The 27,953-nt window shown below is 44.7% G+C and overlaps 1 protein-coding gene across 2 annotated transcripts in view; it reads right to left on the minus strand.

The window, feature by feature from the left end:
- The window catches only part of CPPED1 (calcineurin like phosphoesterase domain containing 1), a 101,252-nt gene extending 85,408 nt beyond the window's left edge, over positions 1-15,844 (minus strand). Inside the window, exon 1 of one of the 2 annotated variants that reach the window (XM_032392170.1) lies at positions 15,604-15,844. In XM_032392170.1, the coding sequence (XP_032248061.1) occupies positions 15,604-15,673 (70 nt within the window). In that variant the 5' untranslated portion in view covers positions 15,674-15,844. The remainder of the gene's footprint in view (positions 1-15,603) is intronic. The other variant, XM_032392171.1, reaches the window with a different exon arrangement.
- Positions 15,845-27,953: the final 12,109 nt, after the last annotated feature.

Raw genomic sequence — 27,953 nt, forward strand, 5'->3', positions numbered from 1 at the left:
ACTGACCTATAACTAATCAAGGAACTGCTTAAACGTGTTTGATCAGAAACAGGTGCAAAGTGATTTTTGTTTCCCTAAATTGAAATGGCTTGGAGGATTGGTTGTTGTTTTGCATATTTTCCTATTGATGGGTTTTTTTTGTTTCATTTTATTTTTGTTTTGCATATGTTCTTGTTCATTTTTAGGTCCCTATCTGTGTCCAGCCCAGGTAATTTCCAAAATTGATAAAAGAATGCAGTCAGACTCTAACTGGTGACTATGATAAGGCCAAGGTCAAATTTTGAGATAAACTAAGTACTTGTAGAATGAATGCATTAAAGAATAAAGTGAGGTTGATTAAATTGAGACCTCATTTCTGATCTACATGGTACCAAAACAAGACTACAATCTTTTGAAACATTTGACACAAACTTCTGGTAATGTCTATAGGGTACTTACTAATACATCATAAAGCATGCAGGTATTTAAAACACCTAAGTCTTCCATAAATAAGGATGTCCGCAGTGAACTGAATGTTTTTCAGTGTTAATTTTTGTAACAAATTCACGGAGATGGTGTATTAGCAATCTACTGCTATTTTAACAGATGAACACAAATGTAGCTTGAAACAGTACACATTTTACTGTCTCAGTTTCTGTGGGTTGGGGATCTGGGCATGGCTTAGCCGGGTTCTCTGCTCATGGTCTCTCACAAGCTGCAATCAAAGTGTCAGCCAGCGCTGAGGTCTCCCATGAAAACTCACGTGGGGCAGGATCTGCTTCCAAGCTCACTTACGGGGTTGTTGATAGGTTCCTTGCTGGCTGTGGACCAGAAGCTACCCTCAGTTCCTTGCCATGTGGGCCCCTCCAACATGGCAGCTCGTAACATGGAAACTTGCTTCACCAAAGCCAGCAAGGGAGAGTGCTAGCAAACAGAAGTTATCATCTTATGTAACACGGTGATGGAAGTGATATCCCATCACTCTGCTGTGTTCTATTCATTATAATCAAGTTGCTAGGCCAGCCCACACTCAAGAGCAGAAGATCACACACGCCATGAATACTAGTTACTAGTTGGCGATCACTGGGACCATCTGAGAGTCTGTCTGCCACAGAGGGTACTATTAAACAAGGCCTAGCCTCCCATACTTAACCACACCACTTAACACCTGACCCTCCTGTACAGAGCTGAGTGAGCCCATTTATTGCAGCCTATCCTAGGGAGGCTGAAGGCTTACCTTACAGAAGCCAACCTTTTCCCACTACAGCATTGGAAATTTTCAGTGTGGGAGGGATTTGCAGAATTACTAACCCCCTTATTTAACCAAAAGGGGATACTGAGGCCTGGCTCGGGATCTTAGTTATGCTCAAGTTCAATATCACACAGTTAATGAGCAGTGGCTTCTACTGTTCAGAATCTCAGTGCTGCTGAGCTGGCCTGGAGGGCAGAGAGCCATAAAGGAGATGCAATGTGCCTTCTTAGGCTGCCTGCAAGTTGTCCACCTCCATAAAGACATTTTTATCTCCAAAAAGTTTCCTTCAAATGGAACATCTTGGTAAATAAGAAGATTGTACACAAAGATAATGCTGGCAGGCCCAGAGCTTTTCCCCAGAAGGCTGCGATGCTCACAGTCCCTGCCAACAGCACAGGGCTGATTCAGGGTACAGGCTAGAGCCCAGAACATCCATCTTCTATGGGATGCTAAGTGGTGATCTTCTCCAGAAATTACAAACTCCAGGTCTCTGGTTGCAGTCTGGCTAGCAGGTGTCTTTTGTTTGGCCCACATAATAGTTATAAAATTCTGAATTTGTTGCCAACATTTTAAATTCATGAGTTTCATATAGATCCCTGGTTTTCAAGATTCTCTTGGAAAATCTAGCCAAACCAGGCCCACATGGGGTATGCTGATTGGCTGGGCTGGGCAGTGGCTGCTCCTCGAAGGGGGCATGTGGTGTCACATTCACCATGGTCCACAACTGGCCCCATTCACCATCTGGCCCCTGTGGACGTGTGCAGTGACAAGCCCATATCTATGGTAACTCTTCGCTTAGGGGTGCAGAAGAAGAAACTCAGCAAGGTCAAGGTTAAATACTTTGCTTGAGGTCTAACAAAGGCTGAGAGGCAGAACCAGGACTATTATTCCACAGAGCCCTGACTTCAGGGCAGGTGGTCACACAGGAGAAACTGTAGAGAAGACCTATCTAGCTGGGATTGCCAAAGTCTGTCCACAGGATAAGTGAGAAATATATTATATGTATAATATATATAATATACATATTCTATATATATTTATTATATACATTATTTATTATATTATTATATATATGAAATTATGGTAATTTATTATGGTACCATAGCCTGAATCAAATTTTAAAATTTAGCTTTTAAAAATTTAAATCAGGGGCGCCTGGGTGGCTCAGTCGATTAAGCGTCTGCCTTCGGCTCAGGTCATGATCCCAGCGTCCTGGGATGGAGCCCCGCGTCGAGCCCCGCTGAGCCCCACGTCTCCCTTCTCAGTGGGGAGTCTGCTTCTCCCACCCCCTGCTCTTGTGCCCTCGCTCGTGCTCTCTCTCTCTCTCTCCCGATCTCAAATAAAATCTTAAAAAAATTTTTTTAAAGTAAAAATTTAAATCAATTTAAAAATATTTTTATAAAATAAAAATTGGCCTCAGATAGAAATCTGATTCAGCCCTTATATAGAGAGTATCAGGATTTGGCCTCTTCCAGATTTCAGCTAACTGATAGAGACTGTCATAGAAACCATCTTTCAAAGCTGAGAAATAAAAAGACAGTGGATTTGGGTGGTATTAAACCATAGACAGTAAAGGCCTGTGAGTCTTCTTTAAGCATTACTGGGTACAAAGCAACTGTACGCAGAGAAGAATCTTAAAAACCTTTAAAAACTCACACAATGCCTTACCACTAATCCTTCCTATGAGACTGTTTACGTGCCAATATCCTGCCTGAAAGACAGATACTCTGTCTGCAACTGCTCTTTGCAATTAATATCAGGAACTACATGTTTTCTTAAATCTGTGTTGGTCAATACACTTCCTCTCCCTCATTTTTATTATACTTTCAGGCATATTTGTCCACTCTTAATGAAAGCTGACTTTTTAACATATACCAAGAATTAGAAATTTCATTGATCCTTTCGCTATTACCAGTTAATCAGTGACTGATTATAATAAATGCACCCTCAAAAGCAAATGAGTCACTATTTTCATCGCGCAACTAGGAAAAGGCCTACACGAATCAGTCATGCCATTAATTAACACCTAATACTGTAACAATTTGTGCTCTCCTGATGTGGAAACCTGTTACTTTACAGGAAACCTCAAATGGTTCAAGGTGGAATACAGTGATAAATAGCTCTCAGTTTAATTCTTATAAAGCAAAGTCTCATTTCCTAAATCTCGTCTGCTTTTTGGAAGACACTGGTTAAGAAGGCTGATGAGCAGGCAGTCTAATGAACCAGGCCCCTATCATTACAACAGCACATCACCAAACTGTAACAGTATTTAAAAGTTCCATGTTTGGGCTCCTGTTAACTTCTCTGATTCAAAATCATACATGAATTGGGACCAGAGGGTCAACATGTCTCCGTCTGACTAGAAAGCCACAGAATTAACTAAAAAAGGGAGTAGAGAGTACTGTGTTTGCTTTTCTGGGTATGTCCAAACTCCCAGCTTGTCCCATCAGCACCTTACAACGCTTTCCTTCAAGACTGGCCTCTTTTCCTGATGGCCCTGAGTCTGCCACCATGGTCCCCAGTCCACCCATCTACAGATGACAGTGTGTCAGTGGGTCCATTTGGCCTGCCAGGTGGATGCACCCACATCTCCAGCACTCCACAGAACCTCCTTCCCCTCCGTGGCCCCATCACCTGGGTAAGGGCTCCACCACTTCCCCCAGGGCCACCAGGCCAGCTCCATGCCAGGCTCCCCACCCACTCTGATCCACCGCAGGCAATCACTGTTGCTGTGACTTCCTAAGACCCTGGTACTGATCATCAAATTCCCTTGCTGAAGGGACACTGCGCTCTAATCTCCATGAGGAAAGGCCCGAGCTCACTCTCCCTTTCCAGTTTGTTGTCAGCAGGTATCACGGGGTTACTGGCATGTCAGAGGCATTCAGTAAACATCTGGTGAGGGGATAAAGGAAGATGTTGAGGGATCCTCGTTCATTCTGGCACCTGGGTCTAAAATGGAGTGCAAGACTTTTCCAACTGTACTGATGACTGTTCCCATCAGACTGGTGGCTCTCGACCAGGGATGATTTTGACTCCCAGAGGATATCTGATGTCTGGAGACTTTTTGGATGTCACGCTGGGAGGGCAATGGTGCTTCTGGCATTCAGTGGTAGAAGCTAGGGATGCTGCTCAACATCCCATATTACACAGGGCAGCCCTACAACAAACAGTTCGGCCCATAATGTCAATACAGAGATTTGAGAAACCCTACGCAAAACATGCCACAGGATCCCTCCAAAGGGACCCTTATCTGCTCCTCAAACACACGCCATGTTTTCCTACTCCTTCCTCCAGGGGATGCTCCCCATTCTACCAACTCTTCCTGCTAAAACTCCACCTACCCTTCCCAGCCCAGCGCCTCCCTCCCTCCCCCACAAGCAGATGCAGCTCTTCCTTCTTCCCTCATTCAGCACATTTGTTCTGAGTACCCACCATATGACAGGTGCCACACTAGTCGCTGGACATTCAACAGTGAGCAGAGCCATAGGTCCCATTCCTTGAGACCTTAAACAGTAGTGGGGAGATGGATGACAGGTCAACAACTAAGCTGACCGCACGTTGTGCTCATTACTACCGCAGAAGGAACCACAGCGATCATGGACAGAGTGAGTGGTGGGTGGGAGCGGGCGCTGGACAGTACCGTGAGGCGACACGAGAGCCAGGCACAGAGTGGCTGTGGGGATGCACCCCAGGCAGAGGGCACGGCAAGGACCAGACCCTGACACCAGAGGCAACTGTGAATGGAGGGCAGGGGATAGATCATGCCAGGACATGTGGGCTTGAGGAAGACTTAAAGTCTCCATCTCCCAAAGCTCTCACCCAGTCCCAGGGTGGCCTAGACTCTGAAGCTTGTGAGCCAGGCTCAAATCCCACTTCCACCTTTTACCAATCACGTGACAAGACCAGGTTAAGAGCCAGGTTCTTAACCTCTCGGGGTCTCAGTGTCCTCATCCATTAAGTAAGAGGTAACACAGCTACCTCAAGAAGGGTTGTTGTGAACAATGACTGAGTGAATACATGTAAAGCATTTGCACTTGGCACACAGTAAGCAGTCAAGTGTGAGCTTCTGTGATCATGACTGTTACTTACGGTAACTCCTACCCTTGTCTTAGCAGACAAAGCCACCAAAACCTTACCCATTTCTTTATTCCCCATAGCACATGGGGGCGCAGAAAATACTCGATGATACAGATACATGCACACGCACACGCACACATACAGTTACACGCTTTGATCTTAACGTCCTCCGTTCACATACTGGGGATATTGCTTCAGTTATAAAACGGCAAGGATGGGGAGCTTTACAGCTGTCTGGAGGCTTTCTGGCTAAAGAGCAAATGCCAATGAAATGCAATTTTTGCAGTTTCTCCCAGTAGCCATCTGCACAGTGAATCACGATCTAAATGTCTTCAGCAATACCCCTCATCTCCTCCGGGGACTAATCTTATTTTAGGGGTTAAAAACAACAACAACAACAACAACAAAACCACAACAGTAGCAAAACAATCTTCACCACTTTGGGACTCTTTCTAGTTTAACGATCCAAATGTCCCAACTGTAAAAATGCCAGATCTTATGCCCCATTTAATAGTGCCATTCGTTAGCAGCTGCCCAGGGCTGCAGTGGCGGGTGGGGTGACAGTTAAGGGGTGCCGGGTTTCTTTCTGGGGGATTGAAAATGTCCTAAAAGCGACTGTGGTGATGGTTGCACAACTCGGTGAATAGACTAAGTGGCACTGAATCGTACACTGTAAAAGGGTGAATTGTTTGGTATGTGAAGCTGTTTAAAAAAAAAAAAATAGTGCCCTTCGGGGCTCCTTCCTCCCCCAAAATAATTACCTGTGACAGCAATATCCTCAGTCTCCATATGACTTCCTAAGTAGCAGAGTGAATTTATCCAACCTCTCTTTTCTTTGCCTAAATGCATCCAAAGGTGGTTTTTGAGACACACAAAAAAGCTTCTGAGTCATAGCTTGGCAGCCACACTTGCCATTCCGGATAAAGGACCTGCCAAAATCTTTATCTACAATCCTTCAGAGAAGTCAAAAGGCCAACAGGCCAGGGCTTCTTGGCCAAGTGGCTTTCAGCATCACTGGCTTTGCCCGATGCTATTCTAGACAACAGCTACAGGGGGAAAAAGACATTTCCTGAACCTCTCTTGCTTTTCCAAAGCAGAACTCCATTTGGGGTTTGCCTTTTTGGGGTGGGTGTTTGCTATGACTTGTTTCCCACCATTACCCATGCTCCCCTGCCAAGAGAGCAGGCGGCTGCTGACCCAGATGGTGCTTTGGGAAAAAGTGGAAGAAGGTGCTGTCTCTGGGCAGAGGTGCCCTGCAGGTACAAGGCTGGGCAAAAACAGAGGCCCTGGATGTGAGGAGAAGGCACCCCCTTCCTCAGGGCAGATGCAGCCCAGAGAGGGCACATACCTGGTAACAAGAACCTCCTTTAAGAGACACCTTTGAGCAGTGCACGAATCTCAGGGCCACCCAGGGTGGTTTGCAAGGGGTCCTACTGACTGATTCAATACCTTGGTTTCTGCTTTGTTTTGTCCAGAGGATACATGGTGTAAGCAACAGGTTAGGCAGATACCGAAATGTGATCACATTTACTCATTTCTTTCTATAACAATTGGCCACTGAGTGACCACCACTGCCACTGTCCTAGGTCTGGGCTTCCTGCCCTCCAGGAATTTATAGTCTAGAGGCATGAAAGAACATGAAAGACACAGAAATAAATACACAACTATAAGCTGTAGTAAGTGTCGTAAAAGAAAAGAATAAGCGAATGGGAATAACAGGGCCCTAACTGCAAATGGGAGAATGAGCAGGAGTTTCTTCTAAAATGCTACCTGAATAAAAGGCATCCGAATTGGCAAAGAAGTGAAACTCTCACTTTTTGCAGATGATATGATACCTTATGTGGAAAACCCAAAAGACTCCACCCCAAAACTGCTAGAACTCATACAAGAATTCAGTAAAGTGGCAGGATAGAAAATCAATGCACAGAAATCAGTGGCATTCCTATACACCAACAATGAGACAGAAGAAAGAGAAATTAAGGAGTCAATCCCATTTACAATTGCACCCAAAACCATAAGATACCTAGGAATAAATCTAACCAAAGAGGCAAAGAATCTGTACTCAGAAAACTATAGAATACTCATGAAAGAAACTGAGGAAGACACAAAGAAATGGAAAAACGTTCCATGCTCATGGATTGGAAGAACAAATATTGTGAAGATGTCAATGCTACCTAGAGCAATCTACACATTCAATGCAATCCCTATCAAAATACCATCAACTTTTTTCAAAGAAATGGAATAAATAAGCCTAAAATTTGTATGGAACCAGAAAAGACCCTGAATAGCCAGAGGAATGTTGAAAAAAGAAAAGCAAAGCTGGTGGCATCACAATTCCGGACTTCAAGCTCTATCACAAAGCTGTTATCATCAAGACAGTATGGTACTGGCACAAAAACAGGCACATAGATCAATGGAACAGAATAGAGAACCCAGAAATGGACCCTCAACTATATGGTCAACTAATCTTTGACAAAGCAGGAAAGAATGTCCAATGGAAAAAAGACAGTCTCTTCAACAAATGGTGTTGGGAAAATTGGACAGCCACATGCAGAAGAATGGAACTGGACCATTTCCTTATACCACACACAAAAATAGACTCAAAATGGATGAAAGACCTCAATGTGAGATAGGAATCCATCAAAATCCTAAAAGAGAACACAGGTAGCAACCTCTTCAACCTCAGCCACAGCAACTTCTTCCTAGAAACATCGCCAAAGGCAAGGGAAGCAAGGGCAAAAATGAACTATTGGGACTTCATCAAGATAAAAAGCTTTTGCACAGCAAAGGAAATAGTCAACAAAACCAAAAGACAACCGACAGAATGGGAAAAGATATTTGCAAATGACATATCAGATAAAGGGCTAGTATCCAAAATCTATAAAGAACTTATCAAACTCAACACCCAAAGAACAAATAATCCAATCAACAAATAGGCAGAAGACATGAACAGACATTTCTGCAAAGAAGATATCCAAATGGCCAACAGACATGAAAAAGTGCTCAACATCGCTCGGCATCAGGGAAATACAAATCAAAACCTCAATGAGATACCACCTCACACCAGTCAGAATGGCTACAATTAACAAGTCAGGAAACGACAGATGTTGGTGAGGATGCAAAGAAAGGGGAACCCTCCTACACCGTTGGTGGGAATGCAAGCTGGTGCAGCCACTCTGGAAAACAGTATGGAGGTTCCTCAAAAAGTTGAAAATAGAGCTACCCTATGACCCAGCAATTGCACTACTGGGTATTTACCCCAAGATACAAATGTAGTGATCCAAAGGGGCACCTGCACCTCAATGTTTATAGCAGCAATGTCCACAATAGCCAAACTATGGAAAGAGCTGAGATGTCCATCAACAGATGAATGGATAAAGAAGATGTGACATATATACACAATGGAATATTATGCAGCCATCAAAATGAATGAAATCTTGCCGTTTGCAACATGGTTGGAACTAGAGGGTATTATGCTAAGCGAAATAAGTCAGAGAAAGACATGTATCATATGATCTCACTGATATGAGGTATTTCAGAAACAAGAGAGAGGATCATAAGGGAAGGGAGGGAAAAATGAAACAAGACGAAATGAGAGAGGGAGACAAACCGTAAGAGACTCCTAATGTCAGGAAACAAACTGAGGGTTGCTAGAGTGGAGGGGGGTGGGGGGGGGGGGGGGATGGGTGACGGACATTGGGGAGGGTATGTGCTATGGTGAGCGCTGTGAATTGTGTAAGACTGATGAATCACAGACCTGTACGCCTGAAACAAATAACACATTATGTTAATAAAAAAATAAAATAAAATGCTACCTGAAGAATGAGGCCATAGAGAGAGAAAGAGAGGGGCCAAGAAAAGCCACCTCAAGGGATGACGGCCCAATTTTTGTCTCAGAGAGAAGGCTCTGAATGCTGTACAGGGAATGCACAGGCGGGGCAAGAGTGGGTGCAGAGGCTGCTGGAATTGTCCAGGTGAGAGATGCGGGTGGCTGGGGTCACAGTGGTGGGAGCTGGGAAGGGGGCAGTGGACAAAACCAAGGTGAGCTCTGGAGGTTGAAGGGACAGGGCTGTGGAAAGGGGGAGTAGGAGAAGTCAGGGTTGACTCTTTGGTTTCTGACTGAACAGGAGTTGGGGTAAGACAGGAGAAGGAGCAAACTGGGTAGGAGATGAGGAGTTCTGTCCTATTCCAATATGTTCTGGTGGCGAGTAAAGGGCCAGGAGCCAGAACAGCTGTGCTCCCATCTTGGCCCCGCCACCTCCTAGTTTAGGACCTGAGATCACCCAAGTGTCTCAGCGCCCTCACGGAAGCGAAGCCAACGCATCCATCACCACGGATGCATCTTAGACAGCTGGAGCCAACACTCTGCCTTCGTTTTACAAATGAGGAAGGACCTCCAGCGTTAGCGTGACTAGGTTTTTTCTTTTTCTTTTAAACAAGGGTACATGGAGACTTTGGGCATTCTCTCACTTAACAAAAATTTCCTGTCTGGCTACATATCAGATCTGGTCCTAAGAGTGGCTGATAGTGGTTCTCAGGCTCCCGGAGGCTCCAGCTGCCAGGGCCCCATGCTATCGCCTGTAACTAGTTGGGAGGGTTTGGCAAAGTTAAAAATCCTATGCTTCACAAATATAAAAAGCTGCCACTTAGTCCTCTCTGTGAAAGAGACACTCTCTTCACAAACCTCCAGGTTTACCAACACTCTCCATGCCCTCTACAAAGGCATGGACTGTCACCTGAGGTCCCTCAAGGGTTCTGCTCTGTGCATCCATCAGGAGTTGTCCCTGAAACTGTTCATGCTAGTGCTTATTTTTAAATCAGTCAATTAAACATGTAAACCAGAGAAATATGAATTGTAAAAAAGGGCTGCTTCTAATAAAACTAAGACAGATGTTTTGGGAACACTCAATAAAAGGCAAGTTGGTGAAAATAAAGTACTATTGAATTAGATGTTGTGGAGACTGGCGTAAAAGATTAGAGGAAAAAGAAAGTATAAAGCTATTCTTTACTCAGGGTGCTTTCCAAATGATTTTTAACTGACTATTCCACTGGAAAAAACCCAAACTGGAAAAAATTCATTATGGGTGTTGTTTATGCAAGAAAGGCTCCATGGCAGGCCCATCTGTAAACCCAATACTCCAAGACAAGTCCTTGGCGCGACCTCAAAAGAATGGTAAATGAATGTACATTTATAGTTTACATTAAAAGGAAATATCAAAAGAATGGGTGATTTTTTTAAAGTCCCCTCTTTGGCTAATTTTTTTTGTCTTCATTGACCAACTACTAGGTTTCTACTGTAGAAAAAAAAATTTTTTTTCTAATAATTAGACCCTTACCCCACACCATACATAAAAATTAATTCAATATGGACCTAGACCTAAATGTATGAGCTTAAACTTGAATACTGTTAGAAGAAACCCAGAAGTCAATCTTCACGATTTGGGATTAGGTAAAGGTTTCTTAGATAGGACATCAAAAGTACAAGTGATAAAAGAAAAAGGTGATAATTTGGACTTCATCAAAATTAAAAATTCTGGTGCTGCATAGGATATTATCAAGCAAGGGAAAGGAGAATCCACAGAATGGGAGAAAATATTTGCAAACCATGGATTTGATAAGGGATCTGTAGCCAGTACATCCCATTTATAAAGAACTCTAACAACTCAATAAAAACACAGCCCAATTAAAAATGGGGCAAAAGATCTGAAAAGATATTTCTTCAAAGATATACAAATGGCCAGTCGGCACATGAAAAGATGTTCAACCTCATTAGCCTTTAAGAAAATGCAAATCAATACCACAATGAGACACCAATTCACACCCATATGGTTGGTTATAATCAAAAAGACAGATGATGACAAGTGCTAAGTGTTGGCGGGGATATAGAGAAATGGGGATCCATATACCTTAGTGGTGGGAATGTAAAATGGTGCAGCTGCTCTGGAAAACAGTTTGGAAGTTCCTCAAAATGTCAAACGTAGTTACTTATATGACCCAGCAATTCCAATCTTAGGTATCTACCCAAGAGAAATGAAACCTATGTCCATACAAAGATCTGTATGTGGATGTTCATATCAGCTTCATTCCTAACAGCCAGTGTCCAAACTGGGGAACGTCTGCCAACGTCCAAATGTGCATCAATGGGTGAATGGATAAACAAGATGTGGTTTCCCATACAATGGAATACCATTCAGTGAAAAGGAAGAGAGTGCGGCTATCTGCTACAACATGAGAGAATCTTGAAAAGATGATGCTAAGGGAAAGAAGTCAGTCAAAAAGACCCACAGATTATATGATTCCATTTATATGAAATGTCCAGAAAAGGCAAAGCTATGGACGTAGTAGTTCCCTACGTAAGGAGTGGAAACAGGAACTGACTGCAAATGGGCACAAAGTTTCTTTTTTGGGGGGGAGACAGAAAGGTTCTAAAATCTTGACACTGTACCCCTCCGCAAATTTATTAAAAATCATTGAACTGTGAACTTAAAATGAGTGACTGTTATGGTACCTCGATAAAGTTATAGAATACAGAAAGGCAAAAAAAATAAAAGTTCCTTTGTCTCTTAGAAATGTTACCACAGGAACATTTTTACACACTAATTTTGCCTGATGATATTCATGAGGTGGGGATAAATAATCAAAATTCTTGTTTTAGTCACAGGAGCCCTTCTCAAATAAGAGATAACTGGTTTGGCCTAAATGTACAGCATAATTAAAAGCATTTATTTCATTTTCATTTTCTTCATTGATCTGTTAGAATTTTTCAAACTACAGTATTTTCAACTCCGTGCAGACCTGGATACACATTTCCAGGTCTACTGTTTCTAGAAGAGTTCTTAGGTGAGACCTGGAAGAGGAGGGGCAAGTTATTTATTTATTTTGGAGACTCCCATTTATTTTCTGCCACACGAGAGGGTTTCCAGAGGGGACCGAGAAATATTCAGGATTGGTGAATATGGTCAGCTCCTCTCAAACAGCTGCAGAGATTTAAAACGTCCAAGGAAATCATCTTTTTAAGAAAACCACCAAAGAGCCCTATTCTTTAAGGGGGAAAATATTCTGGTGGGAATGAAACTGGAAAAGAGAACAGTTTAGGACCTGAAAACAAATAAATACAGGAAATTTTTGAAACCTATTTTACCTTAATATTTCTTTTTTAGAATTTCTTCAAAACAGATGTAAACTTTTCAGAAAAACAATTATTTGCTAGGAGAAAGTAGTCTTGATTAGGGTATGTGTCAAGGAAATAGAATTATCAATTTGCCTAACTAAAATGACTATCTGAACATGCCTGAGGAATGTGAACCTTCTCAAATGAGACACGTACAATTCACTTTTTATAAACATCTGCTGACGGAGCCTCTTGGATGATGTTAACAGGGAATGGATGACCGAAGCCAAGCTTCATCGATGATACTACTCGAAGAAGTGCATGCAGTCCTGCCACTCCCATAGATCACCAGGGGGGAAAGGGTCTTAAAGTGCTTACCACACGCTGGATGTTTGTGTGCCCCCAAAATTCTTATGTTGAAACCTAAACCCCAATGTGATGCTATGTGGAGGCGGTGAGGTCAAGAGGGCTTGGTGATGAGATGAATACCTTGTAAAAGAGACCCTAGAGTGCGCATTCCCCGCTCCCACCGTGTGAGGGCAGGGCAAGAAGACGGTCGTCTGTGAACTGGGAAGGCATGCACCACACCCGCATTCCGCGGGCGCCTTGATCTTGGACGTCCAGCCTCCACAACTGAGAAGCGTCTGTTTTCTCTAAGCCACCCAGCGTGTGGTGCTCGGTTATGACAGCCTGAACGGACTAAGACAGCGCTCTTCCTTTCACCTGCCAGGCTTCGCTTGAGTAACAAACTTTGGCTAATTCAGGAAGGGGCTTCGAGGAGCGAGTGTATGAGGGTTATCAGGGCTGTGATTTGGGACAGTGTTGCTTGAGTTAACCAAGCCTCTGACAGGCAGGGTGTATTTTAGCAAGAGATGGGGAAACGCCAGTTGCTTCCCTTTCTCTTCGGGGCCGGCCTTTAGAGCCACCCTCCCCTCCCAGCTCGAGCGGCTTCACCTTCCCACGAGGCCGGGCCTGGCCTCTGCAAGCAGCTCTCAAAGGCGCCAGCAATGCCCGCAGGAAACTAGGTGAGAGCAATGGAGGTACGTTGGCGGTGGACTAGGGCTTCAGCTCCCCGTGATGTGAACCCACAAGACGAGGTGTTCTAAGGCCGAGCCGCCAAGGCCGGGCCTCTAAAAGCCCTACGCTAAATGGCCCACACTGAGCATGCCCGCTGGGGATGCTCAGCCCACACAGGACACTGGGCGTAGGCCCCGCCGCTGAGGGAAGCTCAGGGTCATCTTCCCTCTTCCTATCTCAGCAGGGGCACTGTCCTGTCCTTTTATCTTCTCAGTCTCTCTGTCCACCTCCCCGTTCTTGTCGGGGTGAATGACTCTCTTGTTCTCTGGAGCCCCTTGCAGCCTGTGGCAACTCCAGTGGGTTAAGAAGTTTTGACACCTCCATATCGTTCCCCCATAATCTCCATCGGAAGCCCTCCCCGCAACCACAAGCACCTCCAACTACCACGAATAAATAAACCCAAAGTGAACAACGCGGGTGCTATGGAAATGCTGCTTCAAGCCAAGTTCTTGGGCTCCAGCTTGTAATCAGATTGCACCCCAAGTTCCTCAGGCCTAGAAATTCTTTTGCTCTCACTACCACAGCTAGACCATTCTTTCCAAAACGGAAATCTGATCAGTGTCCTTGTTTCCTCACACATGCAGCTTAAAACTCTTTGATGCTATTAGGTACAGACAAAACTCAATTACTCCCCCCCACCCCCCACCATCCTCCATTCTCTTAGAACACCACACCCCTATCCTTTCCTTCCCCATCCTGCCATGCCACAGACGTTTACACCTGTTCCATCCACAGTCCACAACGCTCTTTCCTCCCTTCAGGGCCCTGTTAACCCACACTCAACCTTCTCGATCAGATAACACACCCCTTGCTAGGGGAAAATACTCTGCATATCCAGCAACAGAAGGTATACTTGCCCAGGAGGGAAGTGAGTCAACTACAGCTACTTATATCAATACAGATAAATCTCAAAAACCTCATGTTGGGCAAAAAAAAAAAAAAAAAAAAAAAAGTCCTATTAAGGTATTTTTAAAATGGGCACTATCGCAGACTGTATTTTCCAAAACCCGCCACAGCTATATTTCTGGCCCCCACATGCTCTTCCAGAACCTTGTCACTCCCCCACCAAGAGCTGCAAAAAGAGAAAAGAACAAGGTTTTAGGACAGAGACCTTGAGGAGGAACCTTTTTAAATAGGTTAGCCAGGGAAAATCTGACCCCGGAAGTGACTTAACTTTAACTAGAGTTAAGAGGGTTGAGAAAGAGCCAGGCCCTACCACCCCGGCCATTAGCTATGGGAGCAGAGGAAAAGAAAGGCCTTCGAGAAAAACCTGTGCGGCAGGAGAACCGGGCAAAGGGCTGGATGACAAGCATGAAGAAAGGCTGAGCACAAGCCAGATCATGCAGGGCACTGGGGTGATGTCCCCGGGGTTTACAAAACCGGTGAGGGCGTGGGAGGGAATCTTGACTCCAGGCAGAGAAAAGCCAGAGAGGACCAAGAAATCAGCTGTTCACGCTTCCCGCAGGAGGCATTTAAAAAACAAAACAACAACAACAAAACCCACATTTTTACAACGAGACAGGCTAAATCCAAACCCCAAGCACTTAACTTTGACCCGACCCTGGCCTGCCCTCCCGCCCTGCTGTCCGATGGGCACAGTGCACATATCGCGGGAAGTAAGCGGGACTGTGGAGTATAAAATACATCCTGGTGAACCACCACCATAAGAATAACCGCATCTAACGCACACCTAGCCCCTACGAGCGCCACACACAAGATCACGGTTATTATTCCCGGTTTGCAGGTGGGGAAACTGAGGCCGAGTCCTGCTGAGTAACGTGTCCAAGGCAGGGCTGAAAGCAAGTCTAACTGCACAGCCCACGCTCCCGGGAAGCACCTTTGCCGCCTTACTCTATCTTCTCCTCTCTCAGGCAAGTTAGGTCAAGGCCAGCAAGGCCCCACTGCCGGGACACCCGTCTCTAAAACAGCGCCCCTCGAAGCCCTAAGCGCGGGCGGTGCGGCCGCTATTGCGGTCCCCACCCTCCCGGAGTGCAGCCCCCGAAACGGTCCGGCTGGAGGCGCGCGGCCCCAGACCAACTGTTCCCCCGACCGAAGGTTCCGCAGCCCTGAAGTCATCCCCCCGCCCCGGGCGAAAGGCCGGTAGTACCTGAGGGAAACGCGTCTAGGGTCCTGTCCCTGGCTCGGCGGAAAATACCCCCCGCCTCCGCAGCCGACATGGCGAGCGAGTTTCTGGCTTCCCCTGAGTACACAGTGTGGGAGGGAACGGCAGGACACCAAACAGCCCAACCGCAGGGCCTGTCCTGCCGGGCTTCGGGCGGCGCCCTCTGCTCAGGGCGGGGCGGCAGGGCCAGCGCGCGGGGCTCGGCCGCTCGGGGCGCCGCTAGTGCTGCCTGAGCGGGGCGGAAGCGTGAGCGGCCCCTCTGGGATCGACTGGGGCGCCTGGCCAGTGGAGGCGCCTGGACTGGGGCCCGCGTGCGTGCGCAGGGCGGGTGCTCTAGGGCTCAGGCTGGGGGGTGGGGACTTTCTTTCCCCTAAGTTGGAGTTGCCAGGTCCCACAAGTAAAAATACAGGGCGCCCAGTTAGGTTGGAATTTCAGATAAACAGTGGATGACTGTTCAGTGTAAGTATAGCCCATGCAATATTTGGGAGATACTTACACTAAAATTTTGCATCGTTTATCTGAAATTCCAGTGTAACTGGGCTCCTGTATTTCAAACGACAACCCTAGCTTGAGGTCAGAAGAACTGGGCCCTGTCTCAGGACAGTCCTCCGAGCCACCAACTGTGATCTAGGACACCTGATCTTGAGGCATCTTCATCATCATCCAGTCACTGTCATCATCGATCACTAGGAATCATAGCTCACCTAATCTGCACATCAGCGTCAAGAGATGGTGCTGTCATTAGCCGCATTTGTCAGAAGGGGAAACTGATGATGCTCAGAGACTTGGAGCAGTTTGTACAAGGTGACTGCAAAAGCAGTGAAGTTGCCACCCACTCAAACTGGGATCTGTCCAGAAGAAAAAGAATAAAGGGGGGGGGGGAGCCATTGCGCTACACTGCTTTAGGCCCGTGTTTGTTAAAGTTGTTAAAAACACAAATTCCAGGAGGAGTTGCACCTACTGTATCCAAATCTCCAGGAGAAGGGTCTGTTTTTAACTCCTTAAGGAGTTCTTTTGATCCACCAAGTTTGGGAAATTCTCAACGAGCTGCCTACATCCAGGAGACTGCTTCCAATCTTGGACAAGAGTTCTAATAGCAAATGGTAAGTCCTCAAAGAATATTAGGCATTATAATCATCATCACTATTGATCACCATATCCCTATTCCCTGCATATGGTCTGGCCCAGGGGAGGATTCTCAGGAAACATTCAAGAGGGAATGACAAAATGAGATTTAAAAGTCCCAGTGGGGGACTCAAGACCCTGCAAGTCCCAGCCCCCGCCTACCTCTCACCCAGTAACTGTCCTCTTTCAGTTCCTTAAATATACAAATCCAGTTCCTTTTTTGCACAAGTGGATCCATCTGCTTAGAATGCATGTGCCCATTTAAACAGCAAGGCCTCTGCTTAATCACGCTTCCAAGGAGAGGCTTTACTCCCAACACTTGCACACACCCTATCTAAACCAGGTCTCCGCGTTCTTTTTATAACACTCTGTTCTTGTCTCTTATAGGTGGCCCTTTGCACAGTTGGTGCTATCACCACACATGGTCATTATTTACAGATGTACTTATTTGTTTCAGGTGTCATTATTTATTCCCTGATGTCTTTCCCAGCTCGGCTGTTAAGGTCCACGACGGTGGTTACCTCGACTGTCATGCTCACCAGGCAGGATGCTTGAGGCATAAACACTCCAGTAGCTGCTGCATGAATAAATGGATTATGAATATCCTGACAATATAACCCTGATCTGAACCTGGGCAGTGGTTGGGCATAGCTCTATTGCTAGTGATGATGAGTAACCTCAGAACTACATAGGAACCACACTGAATGATAATAATGGCTGGAACCAAACCTGTCCACCACTGGGTCCCAGCAGCATGTCCCATCTTCCCCTCATCACTACAGGTCGGTGGTTCCACTCTCCTCTGACCAAGCTCTTCCAGCTCATACCCTCTTCTGTGCAGCTGTCTGCCTGGCAGCATGAGAAGAGCATATTCCTGGGCAGCAGGACCTGCTCTGCTGGACCTGTTCAGTCCATTTCCTTTCTGTGCAACCTTGAGCAAGTCACATCATCCTTCTGAGCTTTAGCATCTTCGTTTAAAATGAGATAAATCATAGCACTAATGTCATTTGCTATTGTGAGAAGTCAGTGAAGCTCTGGGCAGTTTCTGGAACATAGGAGGTGCTTGATACATTTTTTTCTGAGTTGATACTGTTATTATTGTTATCGACTATCTCTTCAACTCATTCTTTTCTAGTCAAAATTCTCTTTTTTCAAGATTAGGTGTTCTATCAGTCAGGTATCATGTCCTAGCAAATAACCAAAAATCAGTTCAAATTGGCTCAATCAAAAAAGGAATCCATTGGCATATATAAATTAAAAACCCTAAGAAGCGGGCACCTGGGTGGCTCAGTTGGTGAAGCGACTGCCTTCGGCTCAGGTCATGATCCTGGAGTCCCGGGATCGAGTCCCGCATCGGGCTCCCTGCTCAGCAGGGAGTCTGCTTCTCCCTCTGACCCTCCCCCCTCTCATGCTCTATCTCATTCTCTCTCTCAAATAAATAAATAAAATCTTTAAAAAAAAAAAAAAACCCTAAGAAGCTTCAGGTGACGTTTGATCAAGCTGCTCATAGGATGTTGTAAGAATCCAACTTTCTCTGTTTATCCTCTCTGCCTTTGGTAATTTTGGCTTTATCTTCAGTCTCCATGTAGGGAACTCCTTCCCATCACTTGAAAGTTCCAGGCTCCCCCTTCATAGGAGCAGAATGGCTACAACAGTTCTAGACCATACATACCCTCATGAGATACCATCTAGGGAGGAGAAGGAAAAAAAAAGTCTCTTTTTCTCAACCCCCCCCCCCCCACACAAACATCCATTTGTATCACTGCAATCCCAGTTTGAATATGTGCTCCTTTCTGAAGCAAGGTCAGAAGATAAATGGCATGTTTAGACTGGCTTCAGCTAGAAGGGCCGCCCCTGTAGAAGGAGTGCTATCAGTATCACTCAAACCACCTGCCTGAGGATGAGGAGCATAGTTCTCTTAAAATGAGATCTGGATGCCCTGATTGCCCCAAGAAAGGGGGAATGGCTAATTTTTTAAAAGAGCCAATAGAGAATCCACTGTATTCCCCATGCACAGGTGAGGGTTGGGGGTGAGAGGAGGAGAGCATATCAGCCAGTGACAACCATGCCTCCTCCCCACCCTTTAAAAACTGCTCTTTTCCTTCCATCCTACCCCTTGTAACAGCTAATCCAAATGTGTTGTTACTTAGAGACCCAGGTATATAATGAAGAACACCAGTTGCTGTACTGGGCTCTATTACAGCCTCACTCCATGAAGCAAGCAGAACAATTTGTGTTAACACTCAAAGGCCCTATGCTGCTGAGCTTTTATCATTCTTCCATCTACTTTTTAGAGATCTTCCATCTCCTCCTCACTGTCAGGCTGTGAGCTGTCACTTCTCACTGCTTCTGGAATCTGCCTGTAGCAAGTCCTCACTCTACCTCCTTCTCTTATTTCTTGTCTGCCCAGGTTTGGGAAACCAGACGACAAAGGTTGTTCGGATTACGAGCCAGGCTGGTTTACAGATTTGAGCCAGTAGGCTTGGCATAAGAGCTCAATGCCTCATTTAGAGGAAAGTGCCTGGGCTTGACTTTAATGGATATAGTCATTCCTGGCTGGTGGACTATGTGATGATAAGTTTTATGTCAAATTAGCTGGCCTCCAGTGCCGGATATTTGGTCAAGCATTATTCTGGGTGTTTCTGTGAGAGTATTCTTTAGATGAGATTTATATTTAAATTGGTAGACTTGGAGGGGAGGACATCGGCCTCCATAATGTGGGTGGGCCTCGTCAAATCAGTTGAAGATCTGAATAGAACAGAGTGATTCCTCAAATGTGAGGGTTTTCAGCCAGCAGATGGCCTTTGGATTTCAACTGCAGCATTGGCTCTTCCTGGTTCTCCAGCCTGCTGGCTCACCTTCCAAATTTTGGACTTGCCAGCCCCCATAACTGTGTGAGCCAATTCCTTAAAATAAATCTCCTTCTCTGTATCTACACATTTTTGCTTCTGTTCCTCTGGAGAACCCTGACTCACACAGATTGTCAGAGGTCTTTTTTGGAAGTGTTAAAGTCCCAGAGTGAGGCTTTTTTTTAAAGATTTTATTTATTTATTTGACAGAGAGAGACACAGCGAGAGAGGGAACACAAGCAGGGGGAGTGGAAGAGGGAGAAGCAGGCTTCCCGCAGAGCATGGAGCCCGATGCAGGGCTCGATCCCAGGACCCTGGGATCATGACCTGAGCCGAAGGCAGACGCTTAACGGTCTGAGCCACCCAGGTGCCCCCCAGAGTGAGGCTTTAATTCAGGTTGGTATCATCATTCTGGAAGGAAGGAGATTATCCTGGTGCAGCACATTTGAGATACATGGACATGTGAGACACAATATAATGACTCAGCAATGTGGGCGCCAGGTGCCCCTCACCTTTACCCACTCCTGACCTGCACTTCTTCAGGCGGGACTAAGGAATGATGAACTAGGGAATGGGATGGGGTCAAGGTGAAGGGCAGTCCGTGAGGATGTCAATTTTACACACTTGATCGTTTTTTAAAAACTGAAAATAAATACCTTGGACCTGGTCGACATGCCATGTATCCTTCAGACCCCCCAAGTCGGTGTGCTGTTGTTGTTTTTTTAGTTTATTGACTTCACTGATATTGTCACAGGCTTGGTATTAACAGGACTTGCACACTTTCCCCCTTTCCAAGGTGTTAGAGAATTTCCAAAATGTTTCAGGTGTACCTGTGTTCTCCAGCATAAAAGGTAAATCATGTCCTTGAGACCTTTTAGATATCATTGCAACTCTCTTGGGTGAGCCGCATAGCTTGTAGATTGTGTTTTTATTATCAGAAAGAAAATATAACTATTATGTATGCTACCATGTATAATAATCATTTATGAGTGTCTTCCAGGTCTTTACACATAGTTTCTCCTGTTATCCCTCAAATAAAATAAAGTTTCCCCTCATTTTAAAAATGAAACGATGGAGCCTCAAGAAAGCCAAGTAAGTGCCTGGAGTCATCCTACCATTTACCAAAATAGCAAAGCCTACACCCCTCTCTTCACCCTCTTTCTGCTGATCATGGTCAATTTCCATGTCAATTTGGTGCCAGTCCTCTTTGCTGCTTACCATTTGGCTTGAAGAGTTTCTTCAGTCTTTGAAAACTTGTCCCCTTGGGATGCAATCTTTTACCCTGTTCAGTCACATGACCTGAATGTAAGCTAACTCTACTTACCAGCTCTGTGACCTTAGGCAAGTCACTTAACCTCTCTGAGCTACATGTTTCTCACCTGTGCAGTGAACGTCATCATGTTTACCTGCAGAGTTGTTGGCAGAAATCAGGGACATAGCATATTTAAAGTATGTCTCATGGCACATAATAATTGCTCAACAAATAGCTTGTTCTTATTGTGGTCATTACTCTCTCAGATACGCTCCTGAAGACTTCCCAGCATGGCAGGGCACTCGGGGTTTCTTGTGCGTGGAGGCAGGGCTTCCTGACATGTAGAACCCGGAATGAAGAATGTGAGTTCGAACACCATCCCCAGGGAAATCTCACGCTGGCAGAGGTCCTCCCACGTACCCTATTTCTTCAGATTGAGCTGACCATTACGGTAACTGCTAGCCACACGCGACTACTTCCATTATTCAAAATTAAATAACATTTCCATGACAGTTCTTCAGGTACACAAGACATATTTCAAGTGCTCCGTAGCCACATGCGGCTAGGATGACCCGAGTTAGGGGAAAAAGATCCAGGACATTCCAGTTCAATTTGAATTTCCGATAAAGTATGGCCCAGCATACTTACAAGAAAAAAAGTCATATGTTGTTTATCTGAATTCACATTTAACTGGGCATCATATGTGATTAGGGCTACCATGCTGGAGAGCACAGATGTGGAGCGTTCCCATCATTGTAGAAATTTCTAATGGACAGCTCTGCTTTAGAACCTTCATGAGCAACTCAAAGCTAATGAACCCTACCCCATTCCTGGTGTTTTTCTGTCCACCGGCACATGATGGGCATGCAGATCATGAACAGCCAGAAGTGTCCAGAACTACTATGATAAAGTTCTTGGCCTCTGAAGCAGTTAATACTAATTACTCCAGTTTTTTTTTTTTCATCCGAACACTTGAATTTAATTTCCTCATTTAAGCTTTTGTTCCTCCATTTTCTTTTCTTTTTTTTTTTTTTCCATCTCCCCTACATTGCTTAACACCCCTTGTAAATAATATTCTGGCAATAAATAATCTTCTGTAAATAATCTTGTAGGGGCTTACTCTTCCTTTCCAATCTTAATTTTATTCAACTATATCATGAACTCAGCCTCCTGAACTATTCAAATATTTTACAATTACTCGGTGCCATGAAAAACCCTATTTTCCCTTTCTCAACAAGTATTAGTGTTTGCCTGGGTGGCTCAGTGGGTTAAGTGTCTGCCTTCGGCTCACGTCATGATCCAAGGTCCTCGGATTGAGTCCTGCGTTGGGCTCCGTGCTCTGCAGGGACTCTGCTTTTCCCTCTGCCCCTCCTCCCACTCATTATCTCAATTTCTCTCTCTCTCAAATAAATAAATAAAATCTAAAAAAAAAAAAATAATTAGTGTTCTCCTGAAAGCTCCAATCCTCATGACTCAATGATATATTGAGTGTACGATCTGATCTCCTTAAAGTGTTGGGGGATGTCATCAAAACATCGTGACTGCCAGTTGACCCATGAACTAGACCCGGGCTCTTGGAGCTCCTCACCTGCTCCCCTGTCCTTAGAATGTGGGTTCTGCTTGCCTTTCCTGCTGAGTGGGGAGTCTGCTTCTCCCTCTCCGTCTGCCTGCTGCTCCCCCCTGCTTGTGCTCTCTCTCTCTGTCAAATAAATAAAATCTTAAAAAAAAAAAAAAAGAAAAGAAATAGGGTCTCTGCAGATGCAATCAAGTTAAGGTGAGATCCCGCTGGAGTAGGACAAGCTTGGTCTGAGGACTGGTGTCTTTATAAGAAGAGGAGAGGATGCCCATAGACCCCCAGAGAAGAAGGCCATGTGATGAGAGATGCAGACATTGGAGTGACACATCAACAAGCCAAGGAACACCAAGGATTGTAGCCAACCACCTGCAGCTTGAGAACAGCAAGGAAGGATTCTCCCCTAGAGCTTTCTGAGGGAGCACAGTCCTGCTGACACCTTGATTTTGGGCTTCTAGACTCCAGAGCTGAGAGAGATTCTATTTCTGTAGTTGTCATTGTTTAAGATTTTATTTATTTATTTTAGAGATAGAGACAGAGCATGAGCAGGGTGGGGAGCAAAGGGAGAAGGACAAGCAGACTCCCTGCTGAGGGCAGAGCCCGATGCAGGGCTCGAGCCCAGGACCCTGAGATCATGACCTGGGCTGAAATCAAGAGTCAGGTGCTCAACCGACTAAGCCACCCAGGCGCCCCTCTCTTTCTGTTGTTTTAAGCCACCCAGTTGGTGGCAATTTGTTATGGCAGCCCTAGAAAACTAATACAAATTTGTATTATTGCCATCTGGCTGATGAGAAAACAGAGGCTGTTTGAAGGACACAGAGAAGTTAGACGTGGACTCTGTCATCATAATCTATCTCGGGGGCTGTAGGAAAGCATTGTGTGCAGATTGAGAGCTTGGGCTCTGGAGGAGACAGACCTGGGTAGCATCTCAGCTCCATCACTTACTTGCCATCTGACCTCAGGCAAGTCCCCTAGGGTCCACCGAGCCACAGTGTCCTCATTTTCAAAGTGGAATACTTCATAGAGTTTGGGGGGAGGATTAAATGAGAAACTGGAGGAAAAACACCTCGACTGGTATGTGATCGGCTCTCCAAAAAATGGTACCTGTCACGATTGTCCATATTGTCAGTATTAATAGTAGATGAAACTGGCCAGGATGCTTCTAAGAGGAGGAATCAGAATTTAATTCTGATTTTGTGCTAAAGCTTCCCCCTTTAATGTAGCCTTACTGGCTTTGGGCAACAAAATCAATCGGAGGTGAGGGAGGAGGGTCTTGAGCTCCCCCTAGAGGTGAGAGTGGGTTACAAACCATGGGAGGAGAGGAAAGGAAGGGAGGAAACAGATCTGTGGGAAGAACAGTATGGAGAAAGACTGGTTAGGTAGAAGCAAATTGGGGAAAACCTTGAACACTAGGCAGACGAGTTGCTTTAAGACAGACGGACGGACAGACTATGGTTTTGGTTGGAAGGAACTGGATGTGAAGAGAGCAATATAAATCTGAAACGGCTAGGTGGAAAGTTCTGGCAGTCAGAACGGAAAATTAAAAAAAAAAAATGTAGTACAGAGATGCTATGAAACAAAGAACCCGGTGACAGGATGAATACAGGGACTCTAAGGCAGGAATCAAAGGTTTGGGTTTCTAGCCCGAGAAAATAGAAGAAAAAATGATTCTGCTCTCAGAAACAGGTTAGTTGGAGGCGAGAGTCAATTTTGGGGGTAGTGGGGAGATGGTGAATTCGTTTTTGAACAAGCGGAAATGGAGGGAATTTTTTCTCCTTTTATGACCCTTTTTTGCTGGTGTTCTATTCATACGTTTTCATCTGCCACCCAGATAGTCCAGTGTTACGGAAAGACGGAGATGGTAAGCTGTGAGATTTAAGGCCCCTCTTTAATTTCCCAAATTTCCCAGGAAAAGTCCAACTACCTGATTCAGCTATGGTCTTTGCAAAATGGTAAAGCACTGAAGAGAAGATGAGAGTTTCCGTAATCCTGTCCTTCCCAGACATCCCTACAGCAAACAGTTTTAGATATACAGAGACTGATACCCATATAGATATAGCTTGACTTTATAATGCTTATAGGAATGTGTGTGTATTAGGGATTTAGGGGGGTGTCCAAGCAATATCTTCTTTATTAGCTATGTAAGGATATTTTATTGGATATTTAAGGAGATCAATCTATCTCTTATCACTGATAAAAGCAAATTTGGAGGACATAGCTGATGTAGGTAACCAAGTGGGCTTTCTAATGCTTTCTGCCTCTGAATGAGATGGACTTACTCGCCCAGTCATTGCTCAGCTGGATAATGATCAGCATCTCCCAGCAGGGGCAGAACCGGCTCCTCTAAACTTGCCTGGTTTAGTGGGGAGCAGATAACAGGAGGCCAGCTCTGGAACCAGGCTGACCCACTAAGAGGAAGTGCTCATGCCCAGTTCATCCTTGACAAGTGACCAATCAGGGAAGTCCTCCCTCCTCCCCTGGCATGTTATAAAGGGGTGGGATGGAGAAGGGTCAGGAAAACCCCTCCACTGGGAAACATGATGGAGTGGGGAGCAATGGCACAAAATATTAGAATTCGTATGTTTATTTCTGAGCCTTTTTCACTACCCTCAGAGCTCCACGAAAATGCTCAGGGGGATATAGGGGGGGGATCTGCTGTTTTTTTTGTTTTTGTTTTTTAAAGATTTTATTTATTTATTTGCCAGAGAGAGAGATAGCAAGAGCAGGAACACAAGCAGGGGGAGTGGGAGAGGGAGAAGCAGGCTCCCCGCCAAGCAGGGAGCCCGATGCGGGACTCGATCCCAGGACCCTGGGATCATGACCTGAGCCGAAGGCAGACGCTTAATGACTGAGCCACCCAGGTGCCCCGGATCTGCTGTTTTGTAAGCTGCTTTCTTCACTTAATATGTTGACACCATTTATACACAGAGAGTGTGTGTTTGTGTGTGTGTAAAACTCTGAATTGTTCCAAATTCCATTTGGGTTCTATTCTGGGGTTGTTTCAAATTCTCTTCTTCTCAAAAGAACTATGTGAAATTGCTGTTTTCATACATCAAAATGGTCAAATATCAGCAGTTCGTGTTTCAACCTAATATTTATAAGCAATGCTGCAATGAACAGTTTCAACATATTGGTACACGTTTCTGATAATTTCTTCAGGATAAATTCCTAGAAACGGAGCCATTAGACTAAAGAGTATACACATGTGAAATGTTGATGGGGTTTCTCAGAGTGCCTTCTGTTCCACCAACATGTATGAAACTCCCCAGCTCCCCTGACAATTGCCAAACAAAGCCATGGGTAGATCAATTCACTCATATCAAGTATGTATGCACTCCTGTTTGTTAGATTTTTCTGTGGAACTTTTGTTTCCAGTTGCCTTCCTTTGGGGTCTTCTTTCCTCTGGCATACGGATACCCAACTGCCTCCCCCACCCCTCACTGCCCAAGAATCAGGAGGAAGAAATCTGAACTATGCTTTCTTCGATGTCAACTGTAACAGAATTTCTTGAAGTGTGATTTCTATGAAAAAAATGGCTTATCTATTTTAATCTCCTGTACATTGCATTAATTAACTTCTGAGATTGGTGTGCATTGTGAATAGAAAATGTTGTCAATAGGGGCGCCTGGGTGGCTCAGTCGGTTGAGTGTCCAACTCTTGACTTCAGCCAGGTCATGATCTCAGGGTCATGAGATCGAGCCCCCTGTTGGGCTCCACGCTCAGTGTGGAGTCGCTTGAGATTCTCTCTCTCCCTCTCCTTCTGCTCCTCCCCCCATTTGTACTCTGTCTCTCTCTAAATAAATAAATAAATAAAATCTTAAGAAAAAAATAAAATGTTGTCAATAAAATAAAAGTAAATTTTAAAGTAAGCTCACAAGGCGCCAGCTATAATAGTAAGCATTTAGCTTATGGAATCTTCACAGCCAACCTGAGAAATAGGTATAGGCATCCCCAATTTACAGTTGAGGAACTTGGGCTCAGAGAGGTTTAGTAGCTCACCCAAGGTGGCACAGCCCCCGTATTAGTTATCTATTGCTACATACCAAATTACCACATGCTTAGCAGCTTAAAACAACAACTATTTATTATTTTACATTTGCTGAGGGTCAGAAGTCTGGGCATAGCTTGGCTAGGAACTCTGCATGTAGGCTGTCACAGACTGCCACCAGGTGCCAGCAAGACTGGGGTCTCATCTGAAGACTTGACCGGGGAAGATCTGCTGCCAAGCTCTTACATGGTTGCTTGTTGGTCTGAGGGCCTTAGTTCCTGCTGGCACTTGGCTGGAGGCTGCCCTCAGTCCTTTGGCACATGTCCTTTCCAACATAGCAGCTCATAATATCAAAGCCAGGAAAGGAGAAAATCTTCTAGTGAGACAGAACTCATTGTGCATAGCTTCATCACAGAAGTAGCATCCTGTCACTCTTGCTATAGTCTTTTGGTTAGCAGCAAGTCACCAGACCAGTCCACACCCAAAGGAAGAGGGTTGCGTAGGGACATGAATACCAGGTGGTAAGACTCTTTGTAGGACATTATATACCCTGCCTGTCAAAGCAATTAAATAGCAGAACTAACATCTGAAGTCGGTTTTTTCAAATACTGAAGGTCCCCATAGTTAACCACTATGTTTACTGCCTTCCCAAATTAACCCAGTTACATCTCAGAAAGATTAATCTGGTTATTCTAACATGGACCCTAGCAGTTTGTTTGTTTGTTTGTTTGTTCGTTTTAGGTATTATCCTTTTAAATTTAATCTCCCAAGTTGGGAAGCAGAAAGATACATCCAGGGTGGGCGAATTAACCAGTTCCATGAATTTTAGTTAGAGGTAACTTTAGAAAGTAGGACTAATGACCACAAGACTTCCAGTGTTAAATCCTGACCCCTAGATGTTAGACTTATCCTTCTCATATGACTTTTAGATCATTTAACCAATTTACTAAGGATAAAATAAATTTGGAGCAGACAATTAGATTCAAAGCAGATAGAGCACAGCTTCCTTGGGAGAAATAACTTATATTATTTGTCCAATCCTTTCTCCCCTCCCATTTGGTATCTTGAATCTGTAGCTAAATTCAGAATTGAAATGACTAGGTTTAATAAACATCTTCAGACATAACCATACATCTGTGTGTAATTTGGTTTGGGGAAGAACAGGAGAACTGGTTCATGGGGGCATCTATGTGGGCAGAGAAATATCTTCATTTATTGAAATGTTCCTAGCAACAGAAGTTTGTTTTCTTTTTCGCCCCCAAATTCTCAAACTAGAAACAGGCAAAATGATGATAAGAAATTTAGAAAATTATAGACTTATTTTAGTTTCTTTAGAGTGTTATAAGGATATCTTGTTGCATTTGCTAACAGAAAGTCAAAATCTTTTTTTTTTTTAATTTTAATGCCAATCTTGGGTTAATGTGGATTTTTTTTTTTTTCAAAAGCTAACTTATACAACAGCAGGTAAATGCTATTATATTAGATTGCTTCAGGACTGCTTTGGCATTTCAAATGCCTTTCCCTCACGTGACAATTTTTCTTTAGCTA

Source organism: Phoca vitulina, unplaced genomic scaffold (genome assembly GCF_004348235.1).
Source record: "Phoca vitulina isolate PV1807 unplaced genomic scaffold, GSC_HSeal_1.0 scaffold66, whole genome shotgun sequence".
In the NCBI taxonomy this organism is placed as follows: domain Eukaryota; kingdom Metazoa; phylum Chordata; class Mammalia; order Carnivora; family Phocidae; genus Phoca; species Phoca vitulina.